Here is a 19,812-nt window from a genome sequence, read left to right on the forward strand (position 1 = left end):
TGTCAGGTGAGGCTAAAAGTCTGCTTAGCCTGTCTTTTTATGCCTCCAAGAGCATCTAGTAACATGTTAACGAAGAAATCTGAGAAATATGAAGACTGACCTTTCATACTTGCTGCTTCTGATAAGCATTTTAGGAACTGGAATCATAGAATCATAGAATAGTTAGGGTTGGAAAGGTCCTTGAGATCATCTAGTTCCAACCCCCCTGCCATGAGCAGGGACACCTCACACTAAACCATGCCACCCAAGGCCTCATCCAACCTGGCCTTGAACACCGCCAAGGATGGAACATTCACAACCTCCCTGAGCAACCCATTCCAGTGCCTCACCACCCTCTCAGTAAAGAATTTCTTCCTTATATCCAATCTAAACTTACCCTGTTTAAGTTTTAACCCGTTACCCCTTGTCCTGTCACTGCAGTCCCTGATGAACAGTCTATTCCCAGCATCCTTGGAGGCCCCCTTCAGATACTGGAAGGCTGCTATGAGGTCTCCACGCAGCCTTCTCTTCTCCAGGCTGAACAGCCCCAACTTTCTCAGCCTGTCTTCATACGGGAGGTGCTCCAGTCCCCTGATCATCCTCGTGGCCCTCCTCTGGACTTGTTCCAACAGTTCCATGTCCTTTTTATGTTGAGGACACCAGAACTGCACACAATACTCCAAGTGAGGTCTCACGAGAGCAGAGTAGAGGGGCAGGATCACCTCCTTCAACCTGCTGGTCACGCTCCTCTTGATGCAGCCCAGCACACGGTTGGCTTTCTGGGCTGCGAGCGCACACTGAAGCCGGCTCATGTTCATTTTCTCATTGACCAACACCCCCAAGTCCTTCTCTGCAGGGGTGCTCTGAATCTCTTCTCTGCCCAACCTGTAGCTGTGCCTGGGGTTGCGCCGACCCAGGTGTAGGACCTTGCACTGGGCATGGTTAAACTTCACAAGGTTGGCATCAGCCCACCTCACAAGCGTGTCGAGGTCCCTCTGGATGGCATCCCTTCCCTCCGGCGTATCAACGGAACCACACAGCTTGGTGTCACCGGCAAACTTGCTGAGGGCGCACTCAATCCCACTGTCCATGTCACCGACAAAGATGTTGAACAAGACCGGTCCCAACATCCATCCCTGAGGAACACCACTCATTACCGGTCTCCAGCCGGACATCGAGCCATTGACCACAACTCTTTGTGTGTGGCCATCCAGCCAGTTCTTTATCCACCGAGTGGTCCACCCATCAAATTGATGTCTCTCCAATTTAGAGACAAGGATGTCGTGGGACAGTGTCAAACGCTTTGCACAAATCTAGGTAGATGACGTCAACTGCTCTACCCCTGTCCATCAGTTTCGTAGCCCCATCATAGAAGGCCACCAAATTGGTCAGGCAGGATTTCCCCTTAGTGAAGCCATGCCGGCTGTCACCAACCACCTTTTTGTTTTTCATGTGCCTTAGTGTGCTTTCCATGAGAATCTGCTCCAAGATTTTGCCAGTCACAGAGGTGAGACTGACTGGTCTGTAAGCCCCTGGGTCATCCATTTTCCCCTTCTTGAAAATGGGGGTTATATTTCCCTTTTTCCAGTCATCAGGAACTTCACCTGACTGCCAAGGTTTTTCAAATATGATGGCCAGTGGCTTAGCAACTTCATTCACCAGCTCCTTCAGGACCCGCGGATGGATTTCATCAGGTCCCATGGACTTGTGTGCGTTTAGGTTTTTAAGATGGTCTTGAACCAGGTCCTCTCCTACAGAGGGCCTAGGGTCTTCATTCTCACAGTCCCTGCGTCCGCCTTCCAAGACTTGGGTGGTGCGGTCAGAGCCTTTGCCAGTGAAGACTGAGGCAAAGAAGTCATTAAGAACCTCAGCCTTCTCCAAATCCATGGTAGCCAGTTCTCCTGATATCTTCTGGAGGGGGCCCACGTTGTCCCTAGTCTGTCTTTTATTTGCTGCATACCTGTAGAATCCCTTCCTATTATCCTTCACATCCCTAGCCAAGTTCAGTTCTAACTGGGCCTTAGCCTTCCTCACCTGGTCCCTAGCTTCCCGGACAGCATCCCTGTATTCTTCCCAGGCGACCTGTCCCTGCTTCCACCTTTTATAAGCCTCTTTTTTCCCTCCAAGTTTCCTCAGCAGCTCCTTATCCACCCAAGGAGGTCTCCTGGCCCTCCTGCTGCACTTCCTTCTAGTTGGGATGCAACACTCCTGAGCTTGTAGCAGGTGATCCTTGAATAACAACCAACAGTCTTGGGCCACCCTGCCCTCTAGGGCTGTATCCCATGGAACCTTACTGAGCAAATACATCAAGACGACAAAATGCATTAGTAATGAAAACATTCAAATGTATCAGTAAGCTGTCTGGGCCATCAGAGTACGTCCCTCTTTATTTTTTCACAAGTTGAATGCATTAATAACCCTGGTCATGTCAGATAGTAAAATAGTACAAATTGTGGTGAGGAGGGTTTTTGGTTGGTTGTTTCTTGGGGGTTTGGTTTTTGTTGGTTATTTGTTGGTTGTTTTATGGGGTTTATTTTTAGATGAAAGGTTAATTTTATGAAGTAGACTGTGCCCTTGTATTTATTTTCAGTTACTACCTTTAAGTGTTCCTCAGAGATTGTGTGGAGTTTTCCTCCTTAAGCTACTGAAACCATGATGCTGAAAGTAGGTTTTATGCTGGAGTAGGCATCCATCAGCAGCTTTGCACAGTGCACTGAATGCTTCTGTGAATGTGACAGCAGCATGCCATTCCTTTTGAACAAGGATTAGGGCTTTCCTCAGAAACCAGTCATAACTGAAAACTTCTTTTCTGGAAGTTTCCTTTCTCAACTGAAAAAACAAGCAAGGCACTGAAAGATCCAAATGTTGAAATCTCCGGTTAGTCATGGGCCGTTCCACCTATCTTTTGGTATGAAGCTGTCATCTCAGCCAATGAAGTCACTTTTCAAACAGACTACTATAAGAATGTCTGTTTATAAGATGTCTGTTTCCGTCTGGTAAAGTTACAGGAGACATCATAATTGGCACTGTTCTCCAAGCCCTTTTGTCATCACTTCATAAGCCTGATGAGAGTTCAGCACTAGACAATAATCAGTCCTTCTGTATTTTGATATTTGGCACTCTTCAGAAATGTGGACTTCTGTCTTGAATGGTGGTAATGGCAGATTTAGAAACCTTCTATTTGTCTGCATTCCTTAGCACTTTTCAAATTCTGCTGAAGAAGATTGGTTTCTCTTTCTATTTGTGCTAAAGTGATAGTTCAGTGTATAAAGGAGTCCAAATACAAACCAAATGAAAAAGTAACTTAATACTACCTTGAGGGGGGAAAAAGAAAGCAGACATGAAGATTGAATGTCTGTCTCATAGTTGTGAGGTTGAATAAGTCAGAAGAGGAAAACTCAAGCATCTTTCTTCTGTGGCAGGGAGGAAATGGCAAAAGGAAAAGGACAAAAATCTCATGTGGAAATTAGTAAATGTGCTGCAGTTTACATTAGTAAATGTGTGCAGTTACTCATGCTGTTAGAAGAGGAGCATATTTCTTTCTTCACTTCAACAGTTATTAAAGAAGTTAACTTTCTAAGACCCTTGCTAGTTGCTTTCCAGACCTCTTTAGTGTCAGTTGACACGAGTCAATGACCTGTGATGGCAGCACATAGTACTTCTCTATATTCAAAATACATCTGTTGCTGTTCTGGTTTCTGAATCCTGTTTTAGTGTGTGGAATACTCAGTATGAAATCAGTGAAAGATGAGACCATAAAACTGGTCATGCATACACCTCAGATCTGCAAGGATAGGGTTGTGCTGTCCTTGATGGTCACTTGTGTCTGCAGTTCTCTGCTTGCAGTGCTGAAATATACAGAGCAGAGTCATGGAGAATGTGGATCTGCAGTGACCTAGTTGACTGCTCACTTGGAATCTGAACATGAATGTTTGGCTTAGTTTGGCTGATATCTTGTTAAGCCTGAATTTCACCCAGGCTTTGGGAGCCAGACTTTAATGGTGATGTTTAATCACAAGATAGCTTTGCTAAAACCTAGCTAAATTATTGGTATTTGAAAGGGGAGGAGGGAGGAAGTGAGGAATGCTAAATCTGCTTGTACTTGTTCTGATTTTCCCTAATCTTGCCAAAATTGCATGAAAGCCACCAATTCACAACAGCATTTCTTTTCACAGCAAAAGAACATAAAAGCTGGCAATGAAATTCAAAGTGACAAAAGATTTCCCAAAAACAGCCTCTTTCTTTCATGCTTTTAGTCTATTTACTGTTACTCATAACCTAATAATCCCTTTTTGCTTTAGGTAGGGAGATTTTTACTGTTTACTGAAGCCATCTAATAGTGCATCTCTCTCCCCACTGTCTCTCTGTGCTTGGAAAAAAGTCAGCTGAAGAGTTTATATGTATTTTATTTTTGTGTTTATAAAGCTACATACATAAGTGTCTCAATACACTGAATATAAAGAGATTTGACTCAATACAAATTGCAAGTGGAGTCTCTTTTTTGATATTAGCATGCATTACATGTGTCTGAAAATGTTTATATAACCTGCTGATAGTTACTTATATGGTATGTTTTATTTATATGTGCCTGCTAGATACCCTCCCATATATTTAATTTTACTTTTCTCAGGGAATTCTTAAAGATACTCTCATATACTTCAGGAACCTACAGAAAACTGATGGAACTTCAAAATATCTTACTGAGAAAAAAAGACTTGCATTTCCAGTTACTTAAAGAACTTAGATATATTCATCTGAGTGCGAGCAATTGTAACTTACATTTAAATGAGCTTATTCCGTAAGAAATATTCTATCATGGAAAGTCACAATGCATTGGATTTTCAATAATCAGGAGTTACAATTTTATTGATAGAGGAGATCCAATTTCCTCTTCCTGCAGGAAAATCACTTGCACATGAAAGCTGGTAGAAACAGAACTCAGATGGTAATTCTCTTCAGAAACCTAAGCACTGGAAAAGCTTTTCTTCTGGATGTTGTCTTATTTCATTTGATGTCTCATTAACCATTTGTATTTTGGAATTATGCTGAATTCTGTTGAATAAAAATGCCTATTTTTGTACACTCTTACTTTTTTATGTTGGCATTTATATAGTATCTGGTATACTGGCTGTATCTAGCGTATTGTAACATTGAGTCTCTGTTGTGGGCTGTCACTTGTGTTGCAGTAGTCAACAGCAAACACATTAATTTTAATTTTCTAAGTATGAGTTCTCTGTGGTGGGTAAGACTGTTGTAGGTTCACACATGCTCAAAGAAATTTTTGTTTCAGGATTAGGAAATAGAGTCTGAAAAGTAACTTCAACGGAAATTATGTCATTGATGTTTGGGGCTCTAACATCAGATTATGGTGCATTATAAAATGTTGGTAGGCTGAAATTTAACGTTTCAAAGAGTAGTCATAGTTGAACTGTAAAATGCCCTTTTTGGACATAAATACACATCTGAATTTATTGCAAATTGAAAATCCAAATGATTTGTTGACTATTCCTCTCCCTTACTTTGAAGAAAAAATGTTCCAAATACTGAAAAATACTCACATGTTCTCAGTACAGCGGAGAACTATTCTACTTTCCTTCGTGAGGGCTGTGGTTCAGTGACAAAAAAGGGAGAAAAGCTTCAGCTCTATGCAGGATGCAGAAAGTCTCTGCTGCCTTGGTTAATAGGTGGGTTAATTATCGCGTAAATTGCTGCAGATGCCCACTGATGTAGGCAGGTTTGGCAAATGGACTTTTAAGATTCCCCAAGAAGAGGTTTTCCTTTTTTTTTTTTTTTAATAACCAAAAAGGCCCATTTTGTAAACAAGGTTAAGTGTTGTTGCAGCTTTAGTTTTGCTCATGAATAACCTAATGTAATAATGATTTAATGAAAGAGGATTTCTTCCTTATTTCAGGTTGTTAGTATTGGAATCTACTGCTCCTTCGGGAGACATGTCCCGCCCGCACCATATTGCATCAGTTGTTCCAAACCGGTATCCCCGCTGGTTCACCCTAAGTCACATTGAATCCCAGCAGTGTGAACTGGCATCAACCATGCTAACAGCAGCCAAAGGTACATTGCTGTCAGTTACGTAGTCAACTAACTGTTTGCTTTTAATATTGCATGGAGTAAACAAATCATAAAACTTGTGTTTAGGAGTCCAAATTGCAGTCTGACAGGAGCTTGAAATGGGTGCAACAAACTGAACTGGCTTAAACCTGCCACTTAATTTTCTAGCAAAGGAGTTTTAAGCTGGCTATATGGTGACCTTGATCTGAAGCTGATGAGACAGCTTTTTATTCTTCTGACACGTGACATAGACAGCGAGACCCAAGAGTGGACAAATCTCTTCTAATATTCACAAATCAGGATGATTTTTGGCCATGTACTGCACTACATCATCAGGCACTAGAGCAGTTTGTGCTGTCTTGTATCTTTTGTTCACATGTGATTTAATTGTGGAAGGTTTTAAAAAAAAAGTATGTAAAACTGAAACATTGTACTATTGCATAGCAACGGCAGGCTCAATTATAATGCATCTCTGGATGTTTTGGGAGCTTGTTCCATTTTGGTGACAGTGTTTATGCCTTGCAGGTGATGTTCGAAGACTGGAAACAGTGTTAGAATCCATCCAGAAAAACATCCACTCATCATCACACATCTTCAAACTTGCCCAGGATGCATTTAAAATAGCAACACTCATGGACAGCTTGCCAGATATCACTCTTCTGAAAGTTTCTCTGGAGTTGGGCCTTCAGGTATTTCCCTCATTCGTTATTATTACAGTAGAAGAAAGAAATTTGACAGTGTTGGTGGGTGTAGCTTTTAAGCACGGAGGACCATACCCTCTTTGGGATCTGTCTGGAGTTTTTTGATTCTGTTTTCTGTTACAAAGCTCAATGATGTGGTAAACACAGATGTTTGTCACATCTGCATGCAGATGTGTGCAGCCCCTTTGCGCTGTTCAGATGGGGGAGCTGGGAGCAGCTGGCTGCAGGGCACTCTCCTGTTCAGGGGTGAGAGGGGACCAGTGCAATGGGCTCAAGAGTATTTGACTGGAAGAAAGCAAAATTATTCTGTTTGCCAGAAATGCTGTATATGTTCTGCATGGCCTTGAGGAGTTTCTTACCATTCATTCCCTTCCTTTCCCCTCAATGAGGTTCGGTAAGTGCTTGTTGAATTAATAGAAAATGCCAAGGTCAACCATAATTACCTGTTTCTAAGGCAAATGGTGCTAAGAGAGAGGAAGATCCTGTCATGTTTTAAGCCCAGCCGGCAACTCAAAACCACGCAGCTGCTCACTTACTCCCCCCAACCCTTCCTGCCGCCGCTCCTGGAGGGATGGGGAGGAGGATCAAAAGAATGTAACTCCCACGGGTTGAGATAAGAACAGTCCAGTAACTAAGGTATAACACAAATCACTACTGCTACAACCAATAATAATAACAGTAATGATAAGGGAAATAACAAGGGAAGAGAATACAGCCGCTCACCACCCGCTGACCAATACCCAGCCTGACCTGAGCAGTGATCTAACCCTTCCGGGTAACTGACCCCTGTTCATATACTGGGCATGATGTGCTGTGGTATGGAATACCCCTTTGGTTAGTTTGGGCCAGGTGTCCTATCTCTGCTTCCTCCTTGCTTCCCCTCCTCCCTGGCAGAGCATGAGACTCAGAAAGTCTTCTTGGTCAGAGGAAACATGACTTAGCAACAACTAAAAACATCGGTGTTATCAGCATTGTTCCCAGGTTGAAAGTCAAAAATGCAGCACTGCAGCAGCTACTAAGAAGGAGAAAAATGACTGCTACTGCTCAACCCAGGACAGATCCTTATGATTGACCTGTGTGTCACCTCAAGCATTCACCAAGAAATCTTTCAGTGGCACCAGCACACTTTGGATATCATTGTATTCATGGATACTCCTTTGTGGTTGATGGTATCACCAGAATGACTTCAATGAGATCTAGTTAGAGAAAGAAATACTGTAAGCCCATACTTTCTCCTCAGTGTCTGGAACAAACTCATGTAGAACTTGTCCACTGTTGTGTCCCAAGCTTATGAAGGTGCTTTAATAATCTTAAAGGTAGTTTGCTTTCCAGAAAGAAGATGTATAGCAGTTTTCTGGTAGTAACTCACAGCTGTGTAGATTTCTGCGGTGACACTTCTGCAAAACGTTAGTGTCAGCAGTGTCTTGCAGCCTACAGATGCTTCCCCCTTCCTGCCCCTCTCCCTGACTTCATGGCAATTAGATTGTCTGTATTCATTATCTAGTATCTCACTATTTACATATTTATGTGTCCTAGAAAACTCTTCCATCATGTGGTAACCTAAACAGCGGCGTCCTTGCAGGTATATTGTTCTGCCACAGCCAGTGCAATGGCAAGTTGGCCTGGTTGGGTTACGAGGATGATGCCAACAATTTCACAACTCTGTCACTGTGATCTCTGTGACAGAAAAGCCTCTTCTATTGTTCCAGATTTGGGAGTACTCCTAGGTTCTTTTTCTGTATTTCCAATGGCAGCATGTGTTCTGTGATTCAGCAGGAGGAAGGCTTTTGAACTGGCTACGTAAAGAGGTCATCAGCATGGCCAAAGGGGGACAAAGCATCTCGGTTATATTCTGTTCTTCAGAACCTTACTAGCACAGATGCTGTAACATCAGCAGGTACAGGAGAGGTTCTGTTCCTCTGTTTGCTTGTTGTATGCTGTGTCAGTGCAAGGGAGTATTACTGCACATGTGCAAACAGGTACTGTTTGTGGGACTGGTGTATTTGGGAAGTGGTGTCCTTTGCACCCTGAAACCTGTGACTGAATAAGTAAACCTCCTTCCAAGGTGCATAATGAAGAGGTCTTGCATTGGAGTGGAAGCTAATGGTTGGTTGTCCATTTCTTCTGTCTCTTACGGGAGGGTGAGATCTTCTGTTAGTTTGTAAAAAATTCTTGTAAAGATCCATTTAGACAGAGGCAAAGTTACTCTGTGTGGAAGAGGGCTTAGTTTTCAGATAAGCTGTGCAATTCACAGGAGCCTCTTGTCATTACAGACTTCCTGACTTGTTGAGAAGTTCTCTTCAACTGATAGCGTAGATCTAACTTGATAGATGTGCAGCTCCCTTTCAGGAAGAAGTAGCTCTAGAATATATTCAGCAAAAATGAAATAGTTCTTCAGCAACTTGTGCTGCAGTATAAATTAACTTCAGATCCTCCATGGTCAGGACATCAATATGTACTTTATTTGAAATCTTTGGGGGTCTTATCAGTAAAGGGTCCCTGTCTTTCTGTTCTTAGCTTGTCAGGTTAATCAAATGAAAGGAACCTAATTCCAGAATAGTTTGTCAAGAAACTTTTCCCGTGTCAAGAAATTAGATATGGTATTGAGTTTTGCTTCCAAGTTAAGACTGTCTACACTGGAGTTACCGTTACGGCAACACTACATGTGCTGAAAGTTCTTATAACTGCTGATCCTTCTACGGAGCATCACAGTGAGGAAAGTAATCAGAGAAGATTTTCAGAGAAGTCATCATTCACACTGTTGTTTGGTTTTGGTTTTTACCTTCTTTCCTCCCTCACCAGTAGCAGAATTCAGTTCATAACCCTGTATTTTCTCTTGGATTCACTCTACTTGTAGGAAGCTGAAAATTCATCATGGATATTGGAGGAGTGCTAGCTTTCAATGTGTGTGCATTCATATAGGAAGTCACCTAGACTCCTTACCTTTGATGTATGTAATGGGACAGATAGTTACACTCCAAAGCATTTTAACTTGGGGCTGCCTGTTTTTCTTCCAGAAGGACTTCAAGCAAAGGCTGGTTCCATTGTTTACCTTAGCTATATTTTCACAGTTTAAAATAGGTTGGGTTGCTCCTTGCAGATCAGTTTTCTTTCTTTCCAAATGCTGTTCTCCAATCTAGCACTTACATTAGTGTTTAGTTAAAATGATACCCCAGTATCTGAGGCCAACAAAGCTGGCCTTGTCATGTAACTTTGGGTGATGTGTACAGCCAGTCACCAGGGTCTCAATGTGGGAATTTTTGGAGGCCAACTTGGAACCACTCATGGTTGCTTATAACCAGACTTCTTAAAGATCATCTGTGTATTTGTGCTCCTCAGCAATTTTGCTGTCTTCTTAATTATCCTATCTACAGCATTGGACGGAAGGAGGTGGCAAGTGACATACATGAGAGGGCTACATGCCGCTTTGAAGTAACCTTAGGATTGAGAGGGGATATGTGTTGAGAACCCTCTTACAAATGGTGCTGACTCCAAGCTGTTTTGTGAGTGCATTATTGAGTTTAATGTGTAAAGATCATGGCCAAGAGCTCTAGGATTGACCTATTATGCTGTTTATTTAAATGCTGCCAACAGTAATACCATAGTATGATCACTGACATTTTAAGGGGAAAACTACTTGATTTCTGCATCTAGGTGTCTGTGGGATCTGTCCAGGTAGCTTTACATGCAATTTCCATGCAGTGTTTGTTTTCCTGAATAAACAAATCTTCCCATGTTTGAAGAAAGAGTATAGGCAATAACCACAAGTGATGTAAAATATGGGCACTACGATCAAAGTCCATTTTCTAAGATTCTGATGGTTTTAAGATAGAATTTCTTTGCAGGGACTCCTTGTTCAGAGAGAGAAATCACTGTGGAAGACTTCTTAATACTGTCTGGATGTACGTTCAATTGTGTATATACATCTTTGCTGAATAAGCAGCCAGTCAAACCACAGTACACTTAACTCCTGTCCGTACTGTTGGAGTCAATGACAAGAAATGCAGATGAAGGAAAAATTAAAGGGGTTACTTTGCCCAACAAGAGTTGAGCATTGAGCACACATTCCCACTTTAAAGACTATTGTGCATAGAGGGAGTAGACATGATATAATTAATTTGACTAATCAGTAATTTATTGTGATTTTTATTGTTGGATTGGGTCTCTTTTATGGGGTGAGTTTTTTTCTTGACCACAGAAGTGGTGTCTCCTGTAACCTCAAAGGATCTACAGTTGGAATTACTTACTCTCTGCATGCTGTTTTAAGTTAGCTGAGCAGTATTTTTCAAATCTTTTGACATACCTGCTAAAAAAGAGGTGACAGAGTAGGGAGCGCAAGGGGCTGACGCTTTGAACCTTAGTGTATTCGAGTAACTTAAAATCTCTAATTGTTGGTATATTGCCATGGTTTGCAATAGGATTAATTTGTGTTTTGTTTGTGTTGCTTTGATAGGTGATGCGGATGACACTGTCCACACTTAATTGGCGACGGCGGGAAATGGTGAGGTGGTTGGTGACATGTGCAACAGAAGTAGGTATGTTCTCAGATGCTTCTCTTGTCAGCTAATCTTAGAGGGCTTGATTTGCTTGCCAACACCCAAGTTCTGCGTATGTCTTCCACTTTCTGTTCATTTATAAAATTCCTTTGGTGGAAGACATTATGGCAGTGATGAGTGATTTTTTTAGGCACAGACCAATTGAGACAGTGGTTGAGTAGTGTAGGGTAACTTCTTAAATCCTGCAAGATGGGGGTGTGCGTAGCCTTTGGGAAATACCCCAGATTTTCTCTTGTTCTTTCCATGATGGATTTGAGGCTGCAGTAGAGAAAAGGCTCATGGTTCTACGCTCTTGTTCTGTGCTACAACTTCGCTTGCTCTGAAAGGCAAGTTGAGAGAGCTATCTGGTCAGCTGTGGGAAGAGAAACCAGAAAACAGATAAATAAAATGCTGAGGATGCCTCCTACCATGTGGCAGACAGGATCTCATGAAGAGGTTCTCATTCTTAGGGGCTGGGGTTTTTTAAGCCCCTGAGTAAATCCAAAGTTTTAAGTGTAATTCATCTTTGTTATGTGGCTATGATACTGTGCAGGACTCATCTGCCCTGTAAAGCTAACCAGATACCAATGATATACCCATTTTTAACCACATAAGGTGAAAATAAGGTGAGAGGAAAAGTAGTCTTACAGGATAGCAGTGGGAGAGCAGTGCACTCAGAAGGACATTCTATTCATTTCTGGGCTTTGCTGTAGATTTCCTGTGTCCCGATGAGGCATCCCTCAGCTTCTGTATTTACCATCTGCAAGATGAGGATATAGGATCTGAAGATGAGTGCATTAAAAACTGTAGCTGTAAAAAATAAAATAAATAAATGAGCAGTTGTGGAAGTGGGAACAATATAAGTACTTACAATAAGGAAGCAGTTTTAATTGTCACTAACGGTATTTCTGAAAAGCAGGTTTCCCTGCTGTATTTATTCTTTTTCATACATCTGATTGATTGGATTTTATCACATAGTGCTTCTTGAGTTTCAGAACTTCAGAGGATTGCTGCTGCTTATTCCCGGGATTATTTATTCTTTTTGTTATGCTTAACTGGGAAATTAATGTTGTCAATAGCATGGGAAAATACAGCTTGCCTTTGTATGCCCTCAGCCAGAAAGTGGTTTGTGTCTGCAAAATTCCATGTAATGCTCTTGTTTTATTGCTTTGATATCTTTGCTAAGATAATGATTGCTGAGGCTGCCTTACAGATATTAGTGCCTGGGTATTATTTTGTGTAGCTGCCTATTGACAAATAAAATGCTGGTTATAATACTGCTTTAAATTAGTTTACATATTCTAATAGAAGTATCCCATAAAGAACCTTACAATGTTATGCAAAATACTCTTGAGACTCAATCAAGTTGGTAAAGCAAGGAATCTGTTTATTTACATGAAGATCTGCTATGCTCTGGCTGTGCTGACTTGTTGCACGTGAGTGAAGGTGTGCATGGGAAGCACCAGAGTCCTACAGAGAAAATGAGGACCTCTGGGTGTGGTTTAGATGTGCTCACAGTTGTGCGTAAACTACCTCTAGCAATGACAAGCACTCTAGTTGGCTATAAGGTTCAATTTATGAAACCCATTATCACGGTTTCCCTCTTCCAGCCCCTGCCAAACACACATACAAACATACACTGGGAGTAAAGTGACGCTAAGGAAAACACCTATTTCAGATAATATTCAGTAGTTCGTATTGCTCAAAGTACTTATCTAAGAAGGATCTGCATGTTCAGGTGCATTTGAATTTGACAGAAGATGTATCTCAAAAGCCTGTTAGGAGGAGGTGGGGGTTAGGATGTTTCGGTATTTCAAGGTGTGCTTGGTGTGTTCCACTAATGTGTGCCATGGTGTTCTGTTAAAAAGGCCATTTAGCATACCTGGAGATTCTTTTGTTCACGTGCTGTGCCTTGAGATACACAGTAAGAAAATAAGTTAAAATCAACTTTCAAAAGTATTCAAAAGTATTCAGTATACAGTATTTGGTCAGATGAGACCAAATGAGCCAGTATTTGTTACCCAGATTGTCTGAAATAACAAGTAAAACAGCTCAGTTGTTGCACCAGGAGGTTAAAGCTTACAATGCAGGCTTTTATTTGTTTATTTATTTATTCTTTTGTTCTCTATATTTTAGTAGTTGCTACAGAGTTTGCACTGTAGCCTTTGTTTTAATGTCCTTTTTCAGCTGTGCTATCTGGTTTAGCAATTTTTGCTGAAGCACATCCCCTTGGATGTAGTGGCAACCTCTTAAACTTTGCTGCAGATGCAGTCTGTTGCTAAACATCGGTATCTGTCAGATTTTATCAGTTTTGGCTAATCCTTCCTTTCTTTCCTCAGGTGTTTATGCACTGGATAGTATCATGCAAAACTGGTTTACACTTTTCACTCCGACAGAAGCCACTAGTATTGTTGCTACAACAGTGATGTCCAACAGCACCATTGTTCGTCTGCATCTGGACTGCCATCAGCAGGAGAAGCTGGCCAGCAGTGCTAGGACGCTTGCTCTACAGTGTGCCATGAAGGATCCTCAGAATTGTGCTCTCTCTGCACTGACCTTATGTGAAAAAGATCACATAGCTTTCGAGACTGCGTACCAAATTGTTCTAGATGCTGCTACAACAGGCATGAGCTACTCGCAGCTTTTTACTATAGCACGATACATGGAGCACCGGGGTTACCCCATGCGGGCCTACAAGCTGGCCACTTTGGCCATGACACATCTCAACCTGAGTTACAATCAGGACACACACCCTGCCATTAATGACGTTCTGTGGGCATGTGCACTCAGCCACTCCCTTGGGAAAAATGAGCTAGCAGCTATAATACCTCTGGTGGTCAAAAGTGTCAAATGTGCAACAGTACTGTCAGACATTCTGCGTAGATGTACTTTGACCACTCCTGGCATGGTGGGACTTCATGGAAGGAGGAACTCTGGAAAGCTCATGTCACTGGACAAAGCCCCTTTACGGCAACTCTTGGATGCCACGATCGGAGCCTACATTAATACAACTCATTCACGTCTCACTCACATCAGCCCACGACACTATAGTGAGTTTATAGAGTTCCTCAGCAAGGCTCGAGAGACCTTTTTAATGGCTCATGATGGTCACATCCAGTTTACACAGTTTATTGACAACCTAAAACAAATCTACAAAGGCAAAAAGAAACTGATGATGCTGGTTCGTGAGCGGTTTGGTTGACAAAAATGTGTGAATGGAGATCAGGGGATGGGAGGGGTGGTTTGTTTTTACTTGAGCCTGCCTTTGTATCCTTTTTAACTTAAAGAAACAGAGCCACACCGGTATTATATGTGTATAGTTATATTGAGTTTGCAAACTAAACTGTCATGTTGTGAAAGTTTGTGTGTTTAATTTTTATTTTTTTTCCTTTTTCCTGTTTTGTGTGAGAGAGAGGTTAAAAAGGTTTGGTTTACACTGAGTATATGTTGTCAAGTGGCAAAAGCCCACATCGCTCTCCTGTTCTTTCTGTATATGTTCACAGCCTCAAAAACAAACATATATTGTAATGGCTTTAAAAACCAAACAAAACACCTCCATCCTGTGATAAGTACCTCGAATGGATTCAGCTTTACTCCTTTGTAACTCATCCTTACATTTCAGCATATTTAAACAAACCAACAAATGAAATACTAGTAGTTAAAAGGCTGACCACGTGGCTTTGCAGTGCTGTTCATCCAGAAGCATGGCACACAATGCTTGTGCATGTGGAAACTTAGCGACTGTCAACATACATTCTCAGGGATTTATCAAAAAAATTAAAAAAAGAATGAGAGCATTTATTGTACTGTATATATATAATAGTATATGTCTGAATATTGAAAAATATAACATTAACTAATTTATAAAAAAAATCTATGTAATGCAAAATACTTGAAGCTGCAGTAGCTTGGTTTTAAACAAAAAAGAAAACCTATCAGAAGGACTAAAGTGCGCCTTGCTTCAGGGTTGGCTCAGGTGGTGAACTATATGCTGGGCATCTATGCAGAGCCACCTTTTGAATTGCATGGTTGGACTGATACCTAATGGGGAAATTTTATATATATATATATTTATACAACTTGTGTATACATATATATGTATACACACGTACACACATGCTTGTAACAGGCACTATAGTAAAGAGGGACAACAAAACATACACAGCCAGAGCAGCAAGCCTTAGCATTAAGAATACAGTATGCCAGATTTGGGGTTTGTGCCTCCTAGCCTAGAAGACTTAAAGAAATATCCTTTTTGACACAAAACGCAAAATGTTTTCCAAAATGATTGACCCGATACATTACGCCTTTGCAGTGAGCTAATAATAAGCTAACCTTTGTGCACAAATAACATATATATATATTATATATATATATTCTGCATAGGTATTTTGACTTTGTGCAGGACAGAAAGTTGTGTAGGTATGACTGTTCTACTTTTCAGTTTGTTTTTTTAATATATTTTATTTTCTCTAGAGTTACTCAAACAAAAGCAGCCTTCTATCTTGCCTTGTCTTAATGCTTTAAAATAACCAAACTGGAGATCTAACTACCAAACTGTTCATTATATTATTAAATACCAACTTTGGTTACAGTATAGTGTCTTCACTTTAGCTGATGGTTCTGTATCCTTGTGCTTTTTAAAGCAGTTTTTATGTTTTGGTGCAAAAGTTGTCCAGTGTCTCTTGTTCCCTTCATTAGAGAACATGCTAGAGGTATGTTTGTAGGTATTTTTGTTTAGAAAAACTATTTCATGCTCTCCATTTTATTTATTATAATAGGTAAAAAGGTTGTACTTCATCACCCATGTAAACATGCTCATGAAGTTGAAAGTAATTAAGATTTGATACACTGATATCAATTTATTTATGTAACTAAATCACTGTTTTATAAACTTGTTAATGATCAACAATTTTTTTGTTTTGATTAAAATTAGTTTTTTGAAAGTTGATTCTATCTCCTTTATGGTGTCTGTTTCTGGAGTTGAATTGTGTATGGGTAGTTCATACACCTAGCTTGCAACTTTGGTACATTATGGTGGTAAGCAGTGTGACCACCAAGCCCAGGGAAGAAATGTCCTGTTCCTCAAACATCTGCTCGTAAATGGCAATGTTCACAGTTGCTGGTTGAAGAAGACTGGTGCATCAGAGGAGAGAACAAATGCTGTCTGTGATTGAAGATGTGTGGTCTGTACAATGAACAGTAAGGCTTGACATACTGCCCTCGTAGGATGGTAGAGCACAGGGATATGTTCCCACTCAGGGGAGTTTTTGGTGCCTGTGAGAATTGAGATGTGCTGCGAATATATGCAAGGGCAGTTCTTGTTATTCTTGGATTGGCTTTTTAAGTATTTTCACTCCACCCAGCATGGAGATGTTGCTCACCAGCTGACAGCCAACATCTCTGCTTTTTGGGGCACTTGCTCTGTAGAAGTTAACGTGAGTTTTTTAGCCCTTGGTGAAGAACGGGACACAGCATGGTTGAATATTGAAGCCTTCTGGTTTACCAGCATCTTTATCATCTTAGGAATGTTACACAATGTCATATTTGACATCATGATCTGAACACTTACTCTTTTTTTTGGTATCCAGCTGAAAACAGAATTACGATGTGGCAAGCAGCTATCAGAAATGGTAGTGTTACCATGAGTTCTGATAACGGGGCTTGTGTCCCTGGAAGATTAAAGAGGAAAAGATATGAATCTCATACAACCTCTAATGTAAATAATGAGTACATCATGCTTTGCTAACAGCTGAGTTGTCCTGACCTAATAGTTCTAACTGTAGCTTCTGTGAGTTCTATCCCTTCCAAATACTAAATCCACATTGCATTTTTGCTTTATTGTTTTATCCTAGATGAATTTTTTGCATCAGACAGTAAGGAACAAACCGTATTTACAGAACTTCAGTCTGTAATACAGTTTACATGGTTGTTTTTTTTTTTGTTTGGTTTGGGTTTTATCCCTCTTACAAATAATTCAGTGATAAGGAGTGATACACACTGCAAAACTAAAACCTATCTGAAGACCAGGCTTTAGAATTCAATGCAGTTGTGATGGTTGCCACCTGGTTTTGAGGAGCACAATGGTTTATTCTTTCAGAACTCATGGAAGTTCATTTGGCTTGTTTTCATGACTGTAAAATCTCTTGGGTCCAGTGAGGCTGGGCAGTGCAGTTCACACATCCCATGTTGAAAGTCCTCAACGACCAACAGAGGCTTAGCCAATCTCTTATTCTTTCAGAACTCATGGAAGTTCATTTGGCTTGTTTTCATGACTGTAAAATCTCTTGGGTCCAGTGAGGCTGGGCAGTGCAGTTCACACATCCCATGTTGAAAGTCCTCAACGACCAACAGAGGCTTAGCCAATCTCTCTAGAAATATACCTAGATACGTACTGCTTTTGTTTTGTGGAGGTAGGAAGAACCCAGGAATGAGATTCCACAAAAAACCAGAAACAAACAAAAGAAACCCACAACAACCAAAAAACCACACCAAAAAAACCCAAACAAACAAAACCACCACCAACCCCAAAATAAACAAACAAACAAAACCCATGCCTGAGAGTTCTTCTGGTGAAACAAATATTTTTGTAATTCCGAGAGCTGAAGCATAGAGAAGCCTGGTCAAAATACTTCTCTTCAGACATATGTATGTGAGACACACATACTGAAACCACTGCTATGTTGTCTTAAAATGTTTGAGTTCTTTTTTAACACTTCTTACATGAGAACTTTTTTTTAAGCCAGGATTATTAGGCAGTAATGAAGGGAATTGAGCATGATAGCACGGTTCAATGCTACCACTGAATCCTCAGTCTTGATGAGTTGAGAGAAATCCTGAAAGATGTGATATTATTTCTGTATTACAAGACTCTTGCAGCCCAATAAACCAGTTTTTGCCCATTAAGTTTGTTCATAGATTTCCTTTATTGATTCTGCCAGAACAGAGGCCAGATAGATTTTCCTCACCCAAATTACATTCTCTGAGCTTTATATTGTTTCAACACTTCCTTCATTTCCACATCCAGCTTTCCTACTCGAGAAAGCTGCACAACTTTTCAGCATGATAAAGGAAGGCACATATGGGAGGCTCACTTTAGGGTGCAGCTGAAATCCAAAACTGCTTCCCTTGGAGTACTTCACGCCTTATTCTCAAAATCAGTTGGTTTTAAAACTGTGGCAGTGGAACTAAACCTGGATTGCATGTACACAACAAGGAATTCAAGACTATTTGAGAGAAATTGCAGGTAATGTTCTGAGGCTGAGCTGCAACAAGAAGACTGGGACTATATTTCACTGTGGTTGTCCAGTAGAAGAGATGAAACTCTTTTCAAGATGGTGTGTCTAATAGAACCATAGTATGAACTAGGTTGGAAGGGAATGAATCTAAACCTCCCCTGGCGCAGCTTGAGACCATAACCTCTTGTCCTGTCACTTGTTACTTGGAATGTAGGTGTAATCAGTGCTTGGATGACCAGTCAAGTGTTCTTGCAGTACAAGTGAAATTCTGGAGGATTTTTTTTGTTTTACTACCAAAAAGTGAAAATGGCTTCCTAGTATTTTTAGGGATAGAAAACACTGTGAGTGCTTTACATTAGTAAATCTCATTTCTATAAAAACGCGGTCTATAATTTTCTTTCTATATCCATACAAAGTTTCATGCTGCGAGCTTTCAAAAATCTTATGTGAAAGTCACTTTTCAATAGTGATTTAGCGTTCTGTCAAATTCGTTTGGGCTACACATTTCTTTCACATTTGTTTAGTAGCAATTAAGTTTTTCATGTAAGTGGATATAAGTAACGTAAGTGCATCAAAAGAGGTGCTGCGTCTCTGAAGGAGAAATTTTGCTTTCTGAGTTGTGACAATTTAGATTTGTAGTTCTATAGAGCGCATTTCTGCTAGACATTAATTAATTTCACTGAGATGCCTTCAATTTGATTGAAATACAGATTTTCACTGAAAAACCATTCAGTCTCCACTTCTGCTTTAAAAACAGAAGTCCTGGTAATTCGTTTACTTTTAATGCAGGATATAATTTGGAAAAAAGGCAATGACACCTTTGCAGAATTGGGAAGTATGATACCCTTAGGTATTCTCTTGCTTTGCAGCTCAGGCTAGAGATAAAGTGTTCATTTACAAACATTTTCCATCCTTTTGAGTGTTTATTCCCTTGAAAGTATACTTTTTCAAGGCAAGTGGGGAAGCAAGGAACAGAAACCACAAAGTGTTACATTCACCCCTTGCCTCATGACAACGCAATGGAGTACAGAGATTGAGGGGTTTTCAGCCTGTTACAAACTACACTAAGTATGAGATGAATAGCTTTGTAAAATTCATAATTGGAGAGATAAAAAAGTGTCAGGAATAGTTTTACTTGAGCGAAAAGGTTGCTAGGATCTGCCTCTTGTATGGAAGTGCACACTTCATACTGCACATGCAAGGACAAGAGTCTTCTTACCTTTGCTAACACCCTGGGCTGTCAACATCAAGTAGCACCTAGCTCTCAGCTGAGATGTTTGCAATCCATCCTTA

General features: G+C 40.6%; 1 protein-coding gene across 1 annotated transcript in view; it reads left to right on the forward strand.

The window, feature by feature from the left end:
- Positions 1-16,079, forward strand: part of ZSWIM6 (zinc finger SWIM-type containing 6) — a 134,722-nt gene extending 118,643 nt beyond the window's left edge. Inside the window, exons 11-14 of the mRNA XM_080636515.1 lie at positions 5,891-6,048; positions 6,571-6,734; positions 11,200-11,281; positions 13,621-16,079. Of these exons, the coding sequence (XP_080492641.1) occupies positions 5,891-6,048; positions 6,571-6,734; positions 11,200-11,281; positions 13,621-14,483 (1,267 nt within the window). The 3' untranslated portion in view covers positions 14,484-16,079. The remainder of the gene's footprint in view (positions 1-5,890; positions 6,049-6,570; positions 6,735-11,199; positions 11,282-13,620) is intronic.
- Positions 16,080-19,812: the final 3,733 nt, after the last annotated feature.

The sequence above is a fragment of the Psittacula echo genome (assembly GCF_963264785.1).
Source record: "Psittacula echo genome assembly, chromosome: Z".
Taxonomy (NCBI): domain Eukaryota; kingdom Metazoa; phylum Chordata; class Aves; order Psittaciformes; family Psittacidae; genus Psittacula; species Psittacula echo.